Source organism: Lipophrys pholis, assembly GCF_963383615.2.
Source record: "Lipophrys pholis genome assembly, chromosome: 17".
Lineage (NCBI taxonomy): Eukaryota > Metazoa > Chordata > Actinopteri > Blenniiformes > Blenniidae > Lipophrys > Lipophrys pholis.
The window spans coordinates 8,360,936-8,380,300 of record NC_137643.1 but is presented as its reverse complement, the minus strand read 5'-3'; the positions used below and the strand labels follow the sequence as shown (position 1 = coordinate 8,380,300).

The 19,365-nt window shown below is 43.9% G+C and overlaps 1 protein-coding gene across 1 annotated transcript; it reads right to left on the bottom strand.

Annotated features, from left to right (window-relative positions):
* Positions 1-2,039: 2,039 nt before the first annotated feature.
* On the bottom strand, positions 2,040-19,123 carry LOC308123309 (adhesion G protein-coupled receptor B1-like; the record flags this gene model as incomplete). The annotated part of the gene is made up of 31 exons (XM_080485728.1): positions 2,040-2,237; positions 2,474-2,524; positions 2,776-2,880; positions 2,989-3,024; positions 3,126-3,748; positions 3,920-3,959; positions 4,074-4,169; positions 4,292-4,463; positions 4,616-4,701; positions 4,797-4,863; positions 4,974-5,043; positions 5,173-5,323; positions 5,465-5,567; positions 5,698-5,801; positions 9,023-9,149; positions 11,012-11,055; positions 11,472-11,574; positions 11,807-11,876; positions 11,968-12,111; positions 12,547-12,655; positions 13,692-13,760; positions 13,895-14,089; positions 14,206-14,312; positions 14,413-14,514; positions 14,625-14,789; positions 14,874-15,038; positions 16,244-16,408; positions 16,831-16,992; positions 17,169-17,267; positions 17,362-17,511; positions 18,421-19,123. The coding sequence occupies 31 exons, from the start codon at positions 19,121-19,123 to the stop codon at positions 2,040-2,042; spliced, it is 4,581 nt and encodes a 1,526-aa protein (XP_080341854.1).
* Between the last annotated feature and the right edge of the window lie 242 nt (positions 19,124-19,365).

The window sequence follows — 19,365 nt, the reverse complement described above, 5'->3', positions numbered from 1 at the left end:
TATATATAACCACTCAAAAATAAAGGGTCAGATCCGATAATTTAATTTAATATATATATATATTTTATTAGAAATGTGTCACATTCATTTTGTGCTGTGAAAACTGTACATATACAAGAGGTAAAACAGAACATAAAAAACAATGTTGTGACAAGAAAATACAAATGGGTATTCAATATAAGTAACTTGAGGTATGAGTCGGGCTGTGGGAAGGACATTGGAAATCTGAGGGGACAAAAGGGAATTGGCTGGTAGTACATACTGTTGAGTTACTGACAGTAACACACTGTTACAGAAGACATGAGGTTCAATCACTCGCCACTATACAGCGACGAGTAATTACAAATATCCTGAAGCACAGTTATATTCATAGGCTATGAATCATTCTATATAATATTTGCTTTATAGAAGTACAATTAATCTACCTTTCACGGAGAGCTCCAAATATGGAGTCTTGTGCTAACAAATCTCTAGTGAATAAATTCCTTGAATTACTAATACAGATTTGTTATACAATATTCTCATCGAGCATCTATATATGCTCTGCAAATAGGAGGAAGATGGTATAAAAGTTTTGAAACATTGGTAAGAAAAATCTCTAAACCCTAAATTATGTTATCAGTCTTGCTTGAGCATCAAGCGCCCATCATATTGCACTATTTCACACTGATGGCTAAAAACACAAATGTGTTGAAGTCGTGAGGACCTGACACTCCACTGGAAGTCACACCAGTGTCAGGAGCCTCTGCTCTGTCCAAGAGTCCTGCAAGGCTGAGAAACAAAAGGGCGATGATGAAAGGTCTCCCCGACCCCTTAATCCACATGTACGACATGGAAGAGCCTGCATCTTGTGCCAGCTGAGAGGAAGGAGTGGGGAGGGGGGGTGCTACCCCCCGGCACACCTTCACACATTTCCATCCAGCGATTCCCAGAGTGCACTGCTCTTCCCATGTGAGAGTCTGTGTTCATCCTGGTGCTGGTGTTTTGGTATTGAAGCAAAAGACGGGAAAAACCAGGAAATGTTTGTATACCAACTAAGGCTTCCATCATCCACTCAGTATGTTTGTCCCATTGCAGTCCATATGGGTACAGAACACATCTTGAATGTCACATTAGTAAAACAATAAATCGTAAGCTTGACAGTTATGACGGGAATGAAAAATCAAAGTATAGGCTATAAACTCAAAAGTTACAAGATCAATGATAATCATAACACTGGCAATAGTCACTGGAATACTAATAACCATGGTGATAACAACAGTGAAAAACACTATTATCATGATAAAGTTTTGCTCTCCAGTAGTTATAGTCTCTGTTTAGAGAGTCCAGTTTTTCATCGCTGGAGTTGTTGTTCCAGGTGTGAAGCAGCACAAACGCTGAAGCTGACAAATAATATAATGAAAAATCCCAAAATTCACTGCACCCAAAGAAAAAAATGTGTGCGCCCATCAACCAAAGTGCAGAGTACTGGAGCATGAAACTGGTCCCTTATGTTCTCTTGCCTTGTCTTGTTTTTGGAAGGTAATATGGCTGGAAGGCCAGCCAAAAGTTCCAGCTGTTCCTCCCGAGAAGCAGGGAGGACACACTGTTGAAGAATTATTAAATTTTTCTCCAAAGTTAAGTTGAAGGAAAATAATAAGCGCAGACATGTCGACCACATCTTCTGGAACCCAGTGTGCGTGGTTCAGGCAACTCCCAGTGAAGCGTTAATGGAACCACAGACAGTCCCAGTCTATGGATGCCACTGCTTGCTCCACTAACCCTTTCACCTTTGAGCACTCTGACAAGAGATGCTGGCGAGTCTACACAGAGAAGCTACATTATTGATCCCAGCATCATCACTTCCACTCCTCCATCCCTCGTCCACTCCTTCCTTTCCTGCTCTGGCTGAGGGTTTGAAGACATTGATTCTGGGACCTACTTTCGCATTTCCTCCTCTTTCTTGGCTTCCTATACTTTATCCATATAGGATCCCATTCTTAAACCAAAAAGGTGAGCGAGGTGAAATCAGGTGGCTCTGCCAGCCGCCTTTCTTTCCCTCAGACCTCTGTTTGCAGGTCAATGATGTCCTGCCCCACCATAGGGATGGTGGTGCTGGTCTTCTCCCACTCCACAGAGTGCAGCTCCAGAGGTGAGGCGGCTAAGGGCTCCAGGTCTTTGCGCACCCATGCTGGGGGTGACTGTGGTATTCCCCGGACTCCCTCCCATGGCCTCTCCAGAGTGCCCTGCTGTTTGTCCTGTTGGAACACAAAGAGGAGCCACTTTAGCACTGGTGCCACTCGTCCGGCCTGAGCAATTTATGATCCAATCAAAATCAAATGAAGTTTATTGGTAGTGATTTTTAAACAATGAAAGTTGGATTGCCATTTGGGTAAATGACTCTTCTTTGAGGCATGTGCGCTATACTATGATAGTGCGTCTCATCTAAAGTTTGTAATTTTTGAAAACGGTGAGGTTGTATATAAACACTCACGCTGTGGTTCGTTTTGTCACTTCCTCCTGATGACACACTCCATCTCACAGACTGTAAGAAGGAAGGAAGAAAATACATCTTTAGTGAAATGACCTTATTATGCTGACAACCACAATTCATCGTGCTATTTGTTTTAAAAGGTCATTTTCACGTCACAGAATCTTTATCTTATCTTTTACATTGCCTCCATTTCTGCCTTTACTTTTTTTTTTTTTTTTTTTTTATTCTGTTTACTTCTACTTTTCCTGAAAATGCATGCCAATGGAAGTGTGGGTGATGAGTGACTTAAGATGATATGTTACCTTGCTGTCGGAGGCAGGAGACTCTCTGTCTTTCTCAGCATGATGTAGCTTCCTGTTCAGGTCCTGGAACATGTTCTGGTGGCGCTTCTTGGTGTGCATTATTTTCTGTAAAACAAAAAAAAACCTTTCCAAATTAGGGAACTATTCATTTAAAAATTATATTTATAACATGTCTTTTTAATTCTTGAAAACATGTATGAGAACAATGTTTACCTCAAAGTCCAACTCAGCATAGCGGGATTTCTGTCTCTGCAAAGAACAAAAGAACATAGAGAGTTGGTTTAGCCACAAATATAGATTTGAAGCTTTGCATTGAGAAAGCAGAAAACAACAAATTAAATGGTTCTTACCTCTAAGGAGCTCATGGAAAGGGTGGAGATGGTCTCACTCTTGGACATCATGGAGTTCATGGACTCAAAGGTGTTCTCCAGGCTGCTGTGCGTGATGTGGGACTCACTGGACATGTTGTGGATGTTCTGGATGGGTGAGTCCCTCTCAGAATACGACACGCTGACCTGGTCAGCGGGGATCGATTTCATCCCGAATGCAGCTTGTGGTTCGGCGAAAGGACCACCAAGGTGCATGAGTCTGGCCTGCGGCATCTGTTCCACACTGATGTTGTATTTTGTTGGATCATCTTTGGGCTTGGTCCTCAGGGTAGAAGTGGTGTTGGGCATGAGGACGTAGCCACTGCCGTCGGAGACGCTGCCCTCAGCCTGAACCAGAGCGAGATCGGCATCGAGCTGCTGGAAGAGCTCTCCTTCACAGACGTACACGGGCTTCCCGCATGATGGGTCGACGCCTCCTGCCAACCGACTCTTCTCTCTTTTCAGGGTAAGAGTGTGGCTGGAGTATTCAGGAACGGCCTGCATGTGACTCTTGTGGGGGTTGGACGGGAGAGTGTGGAAGTTGGAGCCCATGGGGAGGGGCATCTGGGGTGGAGGCATTTTTTCTTCAGAGGAGCTCTTCATTCCTTTTAAGAGAAAATGCAAGCAAGAGTCACAAAATGGTCAGGATGCACACTCAGAAAATGTGCTCTCTTGTTATGCAAGATTGGATGTTTTAAAAGCAAAGGTTCACGGAAACTCAAATGCAAATGGAAAAATGGTTAAGGGCAAGAAAGTGATGTAAAAGGGACGCGCACCTTGTCTGCTTGAATCTCCATCCTTTTCGTTGTCGGACTGCTGATGAAAGAACAAAAAACATTCTATCAGTGTTTAATGTATGCACATATTCATTCAGTGGTAAATGCAAGAGGCACTCAAGACATTAAAAAGGCAATAAGCCAAGAAATTTACCATGTGCTGGGTGTGGCCATTGTGATGGGAACTGCCAGAGTCTCCATTTCCATCGTCCTTGCGGTCAACTACTCTGCACTTTACAGCCTCTTGAACCTAATAAATGGACAGAAAATTGATTACAGTGTTCAGGCTCAGGTAATCTCACAACAAAACTACCAAATCAACTTTGCTATTTATTTTTATTGCCACCATTTTATCTTATCTGATTTTCTTACCTCTCTGCGCAGGATGCAGTGCACCATAACAATGATGAAGCCTTCCAGGGAGTCAAAGACAGCAAAAAGGATCTGAAAGAGGGCTGAGCGACGGTCGGTGATGGCCAGGACAGCAGACATCCAGGTGAGGGCCAAGAGCGGCAAAACTACACAGGAGCTCCACAGTGATGCCCTGCAGGGTGAGAAAACAATGGATTAGACACAACTCCTGTTGTTTGATTGTGAAGCTTGATATCAAAGCACATCATCAATAAACCTGTAATGGCACTGATGAGGGCGATAAGCAAAATATTTGAGTGCATGCAGGAGATCAATAAGACCTACCCGGCTCTCTCCTTCAGTTTGACATCGGTGATGCCGTCCTTGGATACCAGCTTGTTGAAGACTAGAATACCAATGACCATATTCACCTGTTTGCAAGAAGAACAAAATCACAGATGAGACAAGGTAATAACGAGTAATGCATTTAGAAACAGGCCATGTATGTCAAAGTCAGGATACATACCAAAACAACAGCAGCAGCAGGGCCAACAAAGGAGTACAGGAGTCCTCCCTCAAGAGACAGCCAGCAGCTAAAAAGAGAGGCAAAGAAGAATATTAATACTTGAACTATGGCCAGAGATTTTCAAATGAGGGCAAAAGAATAGAAGATGCGAAAGTCCATGGCTGAGTTTCAACTTACTAGTTGACAGTGCCATAGCCTTTGGCTTTTGTGAAACCCACAGAAACGGCCACCACCAACGCAGGAAGGCCTGTGAGACGAATAAATTATGGAAAAGGGGAAGAATTAGAGTCTGAATACTATACCCACCCTCGAAAACAGCTATGGAGAAAAGTGACACAATACAGGTAATAAAAGAGATGAATGCAAAGATGCTTACCCCAGCCTAAGCACAAGAAGCGCTTGCGGATGATGCGGTTGCGCAGACGACCAGTGACAGCCATGTAGGACTGCCAAGCTTCTGTCAGCACCCAGCAGAAAGAGGACAGGAAAAAGAAGTGCAGGAAAGCAGCTACCAGAGTGCACACCACCTGTGAGAGCCCAGGAGAAAGGAGACAGAGAGGATAGATGAGACATCACCGTCAGTGGCACTGAGATGTCCAAGTTGTCAAAACGAAGAGCTTCAGAACGATACAAAATAGAGATAGGGGTTGGTAAGAAGAATGCCATACCTTGTTGCGAGCCTGAGTTTGTCCGATAAGGATGAGGGCATTAGAGCATATGATGGAGAGGCAGAAATTGATGAGGATAACAGAGCGCTCTGAGCGGATGTACCTATGGAACGGAGAAAAAAAAACCCAACAAATTTAGGGATGAGCACTCAGGTAGAAGACAAAACAATAGAGAAAAACCATATGATATTGGAGGATGAAGTAGCTGTATGCTTCTCTTAGGGTATACTTACTTCCACACGGAGACATAGATGATGATGAGGAGCAGCAGGGTGAGAGAAGAGACCCCACAGCCTACGATGAGAGTCACGGACGGGAGCAGTGCCTTGTCCATGATCTACACAGAGGAGACAAGACCAAACATAGCTCTTAGAACGGATTCAAAAGTGCACAGACACAATTACACACAGTCAGGAAACCAGAGATGAGACACACGCACACACACACGCACACACACCAACTCAGAATATGATGCTTCTGGGTGTGCGCTATCTGAAATAGCAGACGGCTCCCTGTAGGCAAACAGTTGAATGGCACAATCAGGCCACGACTGAGGCAAGGTGACCTCAAGGTGAACATGTCATAAAGATCGAGCAGCAAACTAAACAAATGGTCGGGGTCGCTGCATTTCACCATTGAGCCTTTGAGTCAGCGAACGGAAACACACACACACACATCTCTCTTTCCATTAAACAAGTGTATGGGTGTGGTATGCTGTGCTCGGTCGTAAGTTTGAGCTGCTGCAGCGACCTTCTAATCACTGACAGCCATGCTCCTCTTATTAATCTCCTCTTTGCACCTTTTTATTATTTTCTCACTCTCTTACTGAAGTTGTGCCAACCAGCATCCCCCCCCCCCGTCGATCCCTGGAGGGGTGAACAGGTGGACCATTATCACCTGTGCATTAATCTGCCACCACCTGCACCTCTGATTTCTGACAGCAGCTTAGCGCCTGTCACTGCCAGCGGCGGTGACCGTCCCATGTTTCAAATGGCCTCGGCACTGAGCCTCTGGTGGAGGAAACAGAAGCGGGCTTTTGTTTTACGTGCCGTTCTTGCAGCAGAATCACCTGGAGGGCCAATGTGTCACTGCTGTACAGACAAATATCTGCACTTTGAAACTTCACAAGCCACAATTGTTGGCAAACGAACCCTATAATAGATAAGTGTGGGAGTACATTGCATTTATAACCTTCGGCTGTCTCACACTTTATCTTGAGCCTTTAATTGGGTTTGAAGTTAATCTAACACCTCTGATGAAGTTGTCATCCCCACAAAGTGTGTGAAAACCGTCTGTGATATTGATGAAGAACACCCCGTTGGAACATAGAGTGGTTATGTATCTTCAATAATTTGTTCGGATGGGAAAAGATTGGAAAGAATCTAAGGTTGCTGTGATGTAATAAATCCTAAAATATTGAATTAGTACTGCTAGATGGGAAAGAAATATACATCACTTTGACCTTCTTTTGATTGATGATGGCCATAAATTCCTGCAGCTTCTAATACGCTTGCCATTGTTGATGGTTTCCCTGAATTTAATCGGTACAATGCTGAACCTTGAAGGATTGTTCTGCTCCACAATGGCTTTTCTGGCATCGAAGCACAGTTGGTGCAGTCCAGCCTATAGCAGCCAAAGATTAATTTAGCGTGGCAAATTTGTTTCAACTATCTATCCAGCTCCATCAGAAGTGCATCAAAACAGATGGCAGACCGCAGTGGTAAGTTGTCTTTTCGCCTCAGCTTTTGTCCTGTCGAGGGAGAGGAAAAATATTGTGGCTGATACAGTATGTCCTGTTCCCTCCTCTCCCAAGTCTATATCTGGGCTGAATCTCGCACCATGAGCTGCTGAGTGAAATCCAGACAGCCAGTTTGACCTAAATATGAAGCCTGTCTTCTGGCTGTCCTTGACAGAGACACTTGCTCCCATTTTAAGCGAATAAAAGGAAAAAAAAAAAAAGTGCCGTCACCAATAGGTGTTTTCAGTTGTTATCTGAAACAGATAACAGTGATGGTTTATGGCATCGGCTGTATGAACTATGTGCGCATCTCGCACATCATGTTTCCAACATGGATAATGCCTGAGGACTCCTTAAAATTAGACCATGTTGCAGTATCTGTTTCTGTCTCAGTGTTCCTTATACGACTTGCAGGAAGACATTATTGAAAATGTCCACAGCCCACATCAAAGGATGGATGGTGAGCTGGGCGAGGGGGGGGGGGGACCATCAGTGCATGACCAGACGGCTGTCTCTCATTGGTCCGCTTCTCTGGCATTTACAGACTTGCTGCTGTGGCCGAAGAGGAAGGAGGAAGGATAAGGGGGTGGATGTAATCGAGAAATCAGAGATATTGGCAGAAATGATGATGGGCGCAGCTGCATTTTTCTTTTTTTACTGTAGTGTGAGGTAGGCAGGGGATATATATATATATATATATATATATATATATATATATATATATGTATATATATACACACAACAGACTGCAACAGCAGGACAAGTCTAATCAAAGACGTAAACAAGAGGCAGGGCGAAATGAAAATAACTAGGCTCAATGCATTAAACTTAAGCACTGCAGTGCAATTTCATGGGCTGCAGAAAAACAAACTGCACATTTAAGATGTGCATCTCCTCTAACTAATAGACATCTGTTGAGTGCTCACTGTATGCAAGCAGCAGATTTGGGCAGAGATGGACAGGCCATTTCCTCTGTGCAGAGAGGGTGGAGGGGGCTGTGCGCGCGCGCGTGTGTGCGCGTGTTTCCTTTAGCGTCTCAGTTAAAAAAAAAAAAAAAAAAAAAAAATCACACAGGCCGAGTTTGCGCTGCAGAAGCCGTTGCCAGGGCAACAGGCGAGCTGAGCCGCTTTAGAGGCAACACGGTCTGAAGGGGAAAATTACACATTGTCGCATAAAACACAGCGATGCATAATGCCACATTCTGGGGCATCGAAATGCAAGTTCCTCCACAGCAAGTCTGCATAGTTCTGTTGGACGTGCATCAATAATCAGGATCGATTGGAAACCAGACGCATGCAGAGATAACACAACGAGCCAACAAAAAGTCGTTCTGGGTGATTGAATAAACACTTTAACGAGGGAAATGTTCATGCATTAAAGTATAGACTGATTCAAATTGCAGCGATAATAATTAACCTAAAAAAATGTCGCGACCTGCCCGCAGGCAAATTTGCATAGAATTAACAATTTCCTGCTGAACCAAAATAAATAAATCGACATGCAAAATTCGTTAAAAAATAATTTTTTTTTAAATGCAATTCATGCAAATCAACGTGTTGCTCGGTAATTTCGCCTCGGTATTAACAGGCAAGCTGCGATTCTGCGATCAGCAGCAGCACCTGCACGGAGACAAAGGAGCGCTACAGCAAACCGCTCGAAAACAACAAGTACTCTCATCACAGCGCTCCGCATTCACACACACACTCACTCACTCGCACACGCACACACACACACACACATGCACACCGCAGCAAACATGCAAGATGTATGGAAAATGAGGGAAAAATCGACCCCGTATCGTGATCAGACAGATGACTTACCGAGTCGAAGTTGACGCGCGCTAAAATGGCGAAGGTGGAGAGGCTGTCACACACGCATTTGGTTCTGAATGAATGAACGGGGACCGCTCTGCAGCTCCGAGCAGACCAAGACCCGAGCAGAGAGGAACTGCACAGCAAGGAGAGGGAAAGGAGAGGAGAGGAGAGGAGGGATGAGAGGAAAGGAAAGGACGGGTTAGGAGAGGAGAGATCTGACGAACCACTCATGTGAATGTCTCTATATGAATATTATATAGCATATTAAATATATATATATATATAGTGTTCACTTTGCATAATATCTTGCAATCAAAATGAAGAAATAAACATATTTAAATTAACTTGAAATGCTAATTTGGAGTCTTCCAATAGATGTGATTAATAGCCATCTGTGTCATAATTATTCATCATGGCCCTTCATATAAGAAATGATTAACACAATCTGTATCATGGTATGTGCCCCGTTCTCAAAAGATGCCAGATGATGCATGGGTAACACCAATCAAGTACAGCATGTTCTCTCATTTTGAAAAAAGATGAAGACAATATAAATCAAGAGCTATTTGTCAGTTTTTATGAAGGAGCACTACATGCATCTTTGTCTAAGCAGCAGTAAATGTCAGAGTGCAGAGAGTATAAGGCAATGAACGCCACCCCCAAGGGTAAAGACGGCCTTATGAGGACAGACAGAGAGAGAGAGAGCACCATCGCCAGCAGGTCCGGCCTAATGCTCAGTATCATGATATGGGAAGATGGCCACAAGGCAAAATAATAATGATGGTTTTTTGAAATCTAAGCAGACTTGACTGCACAGTTTAATGTGCACTGCACTTGAGTTGTTACATTATGCAGATGAGTTAAATGTTGCATGTTGAATCGTAGCATTAAGTCATTTTAAAAAGCATGTCTGAGTCTCTTTCTGTGGTAAAAAAAAAAAAGAGCTGCAGATCATTTTATCAGTCGCAATTTTGATAATCAGGAACATTTGAGAGGCAAATGAAGCATTTCTTATGATCGCAGACACGTGAAACTCTGCTAACAAAAAATGCCCCCCCCCCCCAAAAACTGCCATCATCCAGACCTTTATCCTTTGCCATTTCCATTGTCTCTATCCTGCCTCTAATCACATCTGCTGTCAAAAATGAATCTAATTTGATTAGAGGCACATTGCCCTCCCTCTGACAGCCTATGAGTTAATTACATTTTTCTCCTCCAATTCATTTCTGCTTATGGTTATACTCGGAGTCTGGTCGTTCGGTGAGATCGTTAGGTGTGTGTCTGGGTGCACGTGCGTTTTCATCTTTTATCAGTTCTCCACAAGTATACAAATCCATCTAAATGCAAATGGTCCACCTGTGTATTGTTGAAGAGGGCACAGCGGGGCCTGGGGCAGTCATTCAATTGCATGTGAATGTCTTTAAAAACTCTCTAACACCAAGGATATTAACCTCCGCTCTGACATGTGAACATGAACTAAATGAAGCAGAGGTGCCCCTTTTCTTTCGACTAACACTGCGAGCAGTTTGCTCTGCCGTATGTGACGATTGTTGTGAGTTTTTGTAGCTCATTCAGAGCAGTGGAGGAGACTGTCAGATCAGACTGAGGTGTCACTCAGCTAAAACCACTGAGGATCATTAGGGCTGTCATTTCTTAAGTGTGTGCTCCATGCAGTAAGTATGTCAGGCAGCTGATTGAGGGCTGCTGCTTCGAGCTGGCCTGCTGTTGGAAATGATTGACATGAAAAATGGATGAAACATTATTGCTCTCTCTTTCTCTCCGTCTCTCTCGGGTGAGTATAAGGGCTGGGGGGCATTGGATGTTCATATGCAGTGACAGACGGATGACTGAAAGGACCTCCGCTTTAAGTGAGGAGATAAATAACAACAAGCACCAGATCACCTGACAAGCCCACCCAGGACCGAAAATAGATGTGACTGATGATTAGATGCACATTTAAGAAAAAAAAAGAAAAAAACAGTTGTCAAGACTTACGCGTCGCTCTCGTCCCATGAAAGGCATGTCTCATTCATCGTGCCCTGCAAAAGAGAGGCAGATGGAGAAGAGAGTGTTAGGATTCTCTGCAGAAATGAGAAACGTGGGGGCCAGGACATCTCACCATTAACGTGTGAGATGCAACAGCTTGCTGCCAGTCACCTGCCCACATTCCTTAGCACGTTCCCTTGTAGTACATGTGGGGGGCTAAAAACAGCTTCTTTTCTAGCTGCAGAGGCTCATTATCGTTCATGATTTCTTGCCACCGTCAACTGACCATTTGGTTATGCTGTGAGATTTGCCGGATTTCAAGTAAAGTAAAAGTCACAGTGTCACAGCAAATGTCAGTAAAATGTCAGGCACTGTGTGTACTGTGGTGAGTACACACCTAGGGGGGAGGGGGAGCTGCTATTTTCATAAATCTAGATTAGATTAGGTTAGATCGTCATCATCAACTTACATTATGGAGGTGAGGGAACTCGATCTCAACGGGGGATGACAGGAGAGCAGGGGTGGGCTTCACGATTACTGACACCACCTTTGAGTTGAGCAGTGTTGTGTTGCTGTGGAAAAAAGAGGAAAAAAGCATTTTAAGTGTGGAATAAAATCGACACCATAGCAGAATGACTGTGGTAATGGTCAGATATAAAATGTCTGTATGGACCAACTGTAAGAGTGAGATTCTAAATGGATACAAAAATGTGTCTCTCAGCAAGGGGCGCCATCTTGTGACGAGAGAGTGTTATTCATGGAAGGCCAATTTCATGCGTATAAAAAACAGAGGCGTTGTATTACCTCTGGAAGGAGAGGATGGATGCAAGGTTTCTGTAGAGGACAATGCCGGTCACAAAAGCATCGTTGCCATCTGGAAGAAAAATAAGTGTGTTTAGACTCAAATTCATCAAACTGCACATTGAATGATGACCAAAAAAAAAAGTATATTAGTTGAATCTTACCTGATTGTTCGATGGACAGAGCATCGCGGGACACTGAGATCTTTTCCTCAGAGCCTCTCACCCACTCCAACATGCCCCTCCAGCCTTTCACAGGGAAGGTGAAGTTGGAGCTTGTGCTTGTTGGGCGCTTGTGGATGCTCAGCACTGAGAGGAATAGACATTTATAGTTGTTAATTTATCGGAATTGAATAAAACAGAACTAAAGACAGTCTGGCTTCATATGCTGATATCTGATTATTGTAATAATTCTTCACTAAATCTTGTGCGAACATCAAATCTAATGAGCCAAACACAGTCACACAAGTCGTGGGAAGTGATTCAGTGTGTGACGTTTGCATTTCACACTGCTATTATTACAGTACATGGCACATCAAGAAGTTTGAGTAAAACTCTGGAATTTGTTATGCAGAATATACTTGCATTTGCACAATTGTTGGAATTGGTGCATGCAAAAAGATAAAGCTCATGGATCTGGCAGTGTGCTGCTGTTGTAGGTATGTATGTAGATTTTGGTGAAAAGATAACTCAATGTGACTACACATGACAAGAGAGCGACCGGCAGGAGGAATCGGGGCTTACCTAAGTTCTCTGTGACTTCGTAAACATCCTGAAATCCGCTCATTTGCATACCGATCATGTTCACAGATTCCTCAACAAGGTGCAGGAACTCCTTGATAGTGGCACCCATCTAGATAGAAAAGTAAAACATATATTAAGAACACTAAGAAATACAAAAATGGGGAAGGGACAGGGCCAAGTTGTACTACAACTCCTGCACTTTACAAAATTGTTTTAGTTACACACTTAGAGCAAAATCTTTTCACTCCATGTCCATGCCTAGATTTCCGATTCTTTTGCTCATCCTCCTACTACTTATTCTATCGGTGTGTTCTGCAGCCGAATGAAAAGAGAAGAAAAAAAAGAAAAACGCATTTCTTGCTGCTATGCAACCCCGGAGCTTCCTTAAGGCCATAAATGGGCAGGCTGTTGATTCATACTTTTTTTTTTTTTTGTCCTCTCTCTTGTTCAGTGAAAGGGAGGGCTACTCGACTTGCGTGTCTCTGACGCAGAACTGCAGTGATGTGGGTGCAAGGTGTGTACTCGCATGGAATGTACTGTCTCCGTACAACGGCTATCAGTATGTAGGATGGCAGGAGACTCACAGATTGCAGAGTGGGAGTAGTGATTTTTTTTTTCCTGATTTGATGTCACGCTTTCTCGTGCTCTCTCTTGCTGTCACCTTGGAGCTCTTTATGTTGCAGCTTTTTGGCAATTTACCCTCCTGGTTTCAGTTTGTGCTCAGATATGTGTTTACTTTCTGTTTACTTTTTATCAGGAATTGCTGTCTGCGAACTCATTTAGAAGGCGCTTTTGTCGACAGGTGGTTGAAAAAGCCAACTTCCTGTTCAGTCTGCTGGTTGATTAGTGTGACGATTTCAAGCACATTTTATTAATTGTCTGATTTATCATACTTTGTCACAGTTGTTCTGTAGTTACACATTTTGGGGAATAACCTCACATTTTGGACTGTGTCAGTAATATATGGTCAAGCACTCCGTACTTTAACTTACACACACATGTCACACACACCATCACAACTCTCCCTCTGTGTGTCTCTCCCACCCATCCAATCATGAAGATGCTAACTTAATAGATGGATTTTCTGTCCTGCTCATGTGCACTCTGGGCCGCTCAAACACATTGCACACCCTCTTATCACTTACCAGCTGTGCCTCTTCCCATTTGTCACGATGTTCCTCCTTCAACAAGTTGCTGATGGTCTGGACATAGTTCTGTGGATCATTAAAAAGAGGCAGACATGATTAGAAACTATTCTTGGTCAAATGTTTTCCAAAGGGTCACTGTCTATTATCTTAGAATATGTGCATTCAACTCATCCCTTGAGTGATCCCACACTTAAACTTGCCTCAATATCTGCATTGCTCAGTCGCAGCCTGGTTCCCTTGTACAGTTCAGTGGTGTTTCTCAGGATTTCCATGACAGCCAGGAGGTCACCACTATATTTGGCTCCATCATCAGATGAGAATCTCAGGCGTGAAATAACCTCAGCGACCCCGTCCACACTCTGCCCCTGCAGTGCTTTGGAGATGTAGTCCTTTGACTGCAGACAAAAGCCTAGAGGTTAATCTCAAGCATTGTTTTGAGAACTTTGCTGTAGAATATAGAAAGAGATTAGGCACTTGGCATTTCATCTATGATTTGTTTTTTAGGGCTCACCAGTGTCTGAATGTTCCCATAGTTCTTGGAGATGCAGTTGATGTAGGTTGGGTTCTCCCAGGAGGCAAGTCCTACAGCGTCAAGGGTGCACCGACGCAGAATAAGACCTGTTAATTAGAAAAAAGCAGACACTTGTTGTGAGCCAGGGAAGATAGGTTGGCACTGAAAAGGAAAAGCACAACTGGCACCACTGCTTTCTCCGTTTACCTGAGGCATCAGCGGGGCAGGCAACGGCAGCCATGTCTCCAGCGGGGGTTTTCTTCCACACAACATCTCCAGTGTTTTGCTCAGGGCAGATCTCATGGGGCTCTGACAGATTAAAAGAATAGTGCACGATATGATTAACAATTCATCGTTTTTGAGTATTTAAATGGAATATTTCTGACACAATACTGAGTCACTCTGGTGGCACCACTAACCGGGGCATCTTTTCTCATTGCAGCGTCTCTGTTCTCCGGTTTCACCGGGGCAAGCATCTCCTCCAAAGAAAGGCCCTTCACAAACTCTCTGTCTCTGCTGGATACCTCCACCACAAGTCTTGCTGCAGCTTCCCCATGTGCTCCAGGCATGCCAGCGCCCATCAACTACAGACAAAACATCTATTTTTAACACCATGAACTCTGCACAGTATATTTGATTCATTGATGGGAGTTTTACTATATGTTTACCGGGGCATTCTTGAAGGAAGCAATTGGATACTTCTTTGGGGTTGCCGTAACACTCAGAGCCTCCGTAGGATGGTCCATTGCAATCCCTTGTCCTCTCCATGGTACCATTGGAGCAAGAGGCAGTGCAGACAGTCCAGGCAGACCACTCAGTCCAGTATCCATCCACTAGAGGGAAGCAGAAGAACATATACGCAGGAGAGTTACAGCTTGTGTAGGAACAAAATGGAACCTCAGGTTATTGGCATCTAGCTGATGCTATTGCCATTTTACATGGCCTACTTCTACTGAGTAATTATTAAAAAGCAAAAAAAAGTTAGATCTCTGTTATTTGTCCTGCAAGCATGACTGTAGGTGCATATCAGCATTTGAGACCTAAAGTCCTTAAAACTGGTCTCAAGTTCATGTCATAGCAAACATCATCAGCGCGAATGCACTTGATTTGCCAGAGCCAGTGAGCCAATTTTTTTTTGGGGGGGGGGGGGGGGGGGGGGGGGGGTCAAAATTAAGAGCAATGCTGCAAAGAAAACTTTAAATATGGATTTTTTTAAATAAAAAGCCGTGAGCATAAAAGATAACAGATAATAACTGAGGACAGGAAAAAAATGTTTCCTTTTGCAGCTTCAACTTTGCTTTGATTAGATTAAAACAATCAAATATGCTGGAACATTCTGCCTTATTAGCCAATAAAACAGGTGGAGTACAGTGCTTAGTATTAAAAACAAAGTAGGATTGGTCCAAATGATGATGTCTATTATGCCAAATGCAGAATTAAAGATGACTTAATATCCCAAGTCTATCAGTGACAGTTGATTTATAAAATCATCACCCAATAAAGCCTTTGCTCATTACTTTATATCTTGTGCACTGGGACATCTGTTTATGGTAATATGCAAGTGGAACAAGGCAGTATTTTTTCAATATTGTTTCAACTGTGACCACACATGTGGTAAAGCCGGATAAAGTGGGAAAACGCCAACAAACCCCAGTGGTTTTTAAAAAAAGACTTTTTAAAAGAAAAAAAAATTCTGCACACGAGGAGGTGGCAGAAAAAAAAGAAACTTCTATTGCGCAGAATAGCCCTGAGCTCAGTATGAGTCACTGGCAGTTGTTATAAAGCCACTGACTAATACACACAGAGGCTTTTATTCAGATGCGTCAGATGTCAGTCTGCCCCTGCACTTACAGTTTGTGGTAGTGGCGGTGTGACTAAGTGCTTTAATTCTTCCTCACATGTGAATCAGTGAGCTGAAGGGTTAATCATCATTACTCGTCTTTTGTCATGGACTTTTTAAACTGACCATAATGTGAATTAAAACAATGGGTGGATTACTGGCATATTTTAAATATAACATTTGCATTTCTTGACTCACCTGGGCAGACAGCAATGTTGCAGTACTTGGTTTGTCTTGTGGGGCCAGTGCAAGGCCGTCCTCCATTCTGGGGCTCCTTACATGTGCGGGTACGGTCACGGTAGCCACGACCACAAGTGGATGAGCACAGGCTCCAGGGGGTCCACTCATCCCAAGCACCATCAACTACACACATAACACAAAGGTGTATCCTTTTTTAAAAATAAGGTTCATAATAATTGGATGGAACAATGTCAAACATTGTCTGTGACATATAGGAACATTTTGTTAACTCTCCTCTAGGTGGTGCAGTCCTCCACACCACATCACAGAGCAGTTAGACAAATTGGCTTGATATTGAACTGCTTCTTTTCCACCACACAATCTGAATCTCAGCGTGTGACAGCTCAAAATGACTCTATAATGTCACTGCTTCTCATTATCTACTTTTCTTTTGTGAATGGTGCTACATGAGAGGAAGTCATTATAAGAAAGACGCTTCCACCTCTTTGCACACTTCAGAAAGAAGCATCCTCTCCATTTTCTGGATAAAAGTTTGTTTCACACTTAGTTTTTTTTTCTCTGGAGTTGTGAAGTCATTCACTCACCTGGGCAGACAGCTGTGTTGTTGCAGGGCCGGTTTTCACGCAGAGGTCCGGTGCACTGGGTGCTGAAGGAGGATGTTGCACAGACACGGGTGCGACTCTGCCAGCCCTCCCCACAGGTAACTGAACAGGTGCTCCATGGGGTCCATTCATTTATCTTGGCATCTGGTGAGGGGAAGATCAATTTAAGGACCAAAATCAGAACACTCAAAAGAACAAAGATAGTAATTTGTTAGTTGTGTGACTGAATTCATGCATTTTTAAAAATGTATTCATGCACTTTTCAGAATTTGCATTTGAGAACTCATTGTATGCATGCATAGACCTTCTTCATATCTCACCTGTCTGGGTGGCAACAACTCCATGGTTAGAATCATCTGTGTTGTCTCTCCTCAGTCCAACAATGGCACGCAGACCCTGGCTCTTGTTGCGCTCTTTCCCTATGATAATTTGAAGATTGTACAATTATTGCATTGAATCTTAGCCATCTGCATGAGTGCTTTCGGTTGAATGACTCAATTACAGTCTCCTTACCAATGCAAGGCTGAGGGTTGCAAGAACGCCCCTCTTCAACTGTTCCCTCACACACTTCATCATCGGGCTGGCAAGATCGGCTGCGCACCTGGACTCCGCCGCCGCACTCCTGAGTGCACACAGACCAGCGGCCCCAGCCAGCCCAGCCCTCTGCAGAAAGAGATAAAGAAGAGGAGAAACAATGAGCAAGGTTGCTGACAGCTTTGCATGGCCTTACAACAATGTGACTGAAATTAAGTCTGCACGATTTACAAATCATATGCACTCTTTGTGTTAAGTGTTGTTTGCCAAGCATTTCTAACTTTGCATATAAGAAAAGGAGGGGACTGTCATTTGCTGTTTTATTTTTCTGAGAATAAGCAAGAGTGAATTTTTATGAGTAGAACTGAGCATTGAAGTTGATACCTAGTTGCATTTAAAATGGGGATTGTTTGCTTTTAATCACTGGATGAGAACGATGGCAGAGTTGTGAGTGAGGCTGACTAATACGTTGCTATGACAACCGCAAGTGCAGCATTTCGATTTCTGCCAACAGCTGACTGTGAGGTCTTTGTGCTCTTACTGCCTCCTCAGCCTATGTCCTCTATCCCCCCCTAAAACCCACACCTCTTGCCAACCTTTAAACCTGACAACCCTGCCTAAGTCAAATTTGAGAGCTGGTGATGTGTGCAGTTCAGGCAGTCTTGCCAATTAGGTTTCAAGATGCACTGGCAAATTTCTCTAACACCTTTGATTTACTACTCATTGCTTTGTGGCAGTGAATTGCACATCCTCGGCCTGTATCCCTGCCCTACAGACATGGGTCATTATGTTCAGCGGCTCCTAAGACACAAACATGGAGCGACTGGAAGCTGGAGACAGCCTGCAGAGCACTGGGGTCTTAGAGGACACAAACCCCATAAACATCTTCATTAACGCTTGATCCCAGTGGATATCATTACAAAACATCACAACAACTTCAAAAGTTGACTGTTTTTCTTTGCTTTGATATAGCTTACATGTTTGGACATTTTTTCTTAATGCAATAATGAAAGAAGACAGTCATTTTTACAAACTTACTGATAATCTCAGCATCACGCTCGCTGTCCTTGGGAACAGGAATGCATTTCTCGACATAGACACCACCCCTGTAGCAGCTTCCTGGCTTCCTCTTTGGGACCTCCCAGCACTGGCAGGGTGTATTCATGATACCACAGGGATAGTCGTGGGTGCTACTGGACAGGCACTTCTCCAGCCATTGACACAGCATCTGGCAGGCAGGCATGCTTGGGTTCCTCTTTCCCACAACCAGAAACTCAGCCTTGAACTCACTGACATCATTCTCCCCCTCCACAATCGCCAGGGCATTTCTTGGGGCCACCTTGCGGATCTGCAGGAACTGCTTGGTTGACTCCAGGTACGTCACAGTGGTTGAAGCATCGCACAACCTGACCACTTCATCAAAGCTATCCATACCCAGGTAGGTACGGGAGGTCTCGATGAAGGAGTCGAACTGGAAGGTTTTGATCTGGCGGGGTGCGCAGGAATCAGTAGGCTTGGTGATTTTCATGTAGACGGTGTAGCGGCGAGGATCAGGATTCTGCAGGGTCCAGGAGCATGGTGTTGAGGGCAAGTCCGTCGCAGAAGTGAAAACACCAAAGAACCGACTCTGCTCCAGGGTGGCACAGGTGGCGGAGGCGGGGCCGGAGGGCGTGCAGAAGGTCGAACCGAAGAATAGCAGGACAAGGGCCACACAGGGGCCGATAACAGCTGACCACGCCATTGGGTCGGCTTGGTTGAAGGCTGGCGTTAAAACTGACTGTGCTTGCTGGTTGAATCAGGTTACTACAGTGACTTCTTTGTTGCAAGTTACTGCACTTGTTCAGATCTCTACGTTATCTTCACACCCCCTCTGAAATATCGTTGGACTGTTGTTTTTACTATAACAGACAGTACATGTCTCAATCAAAAGGGGAGCTGCAGAAAAAACAGAAAAATGAGGAAGAAAATATCCGTCAGTATGCA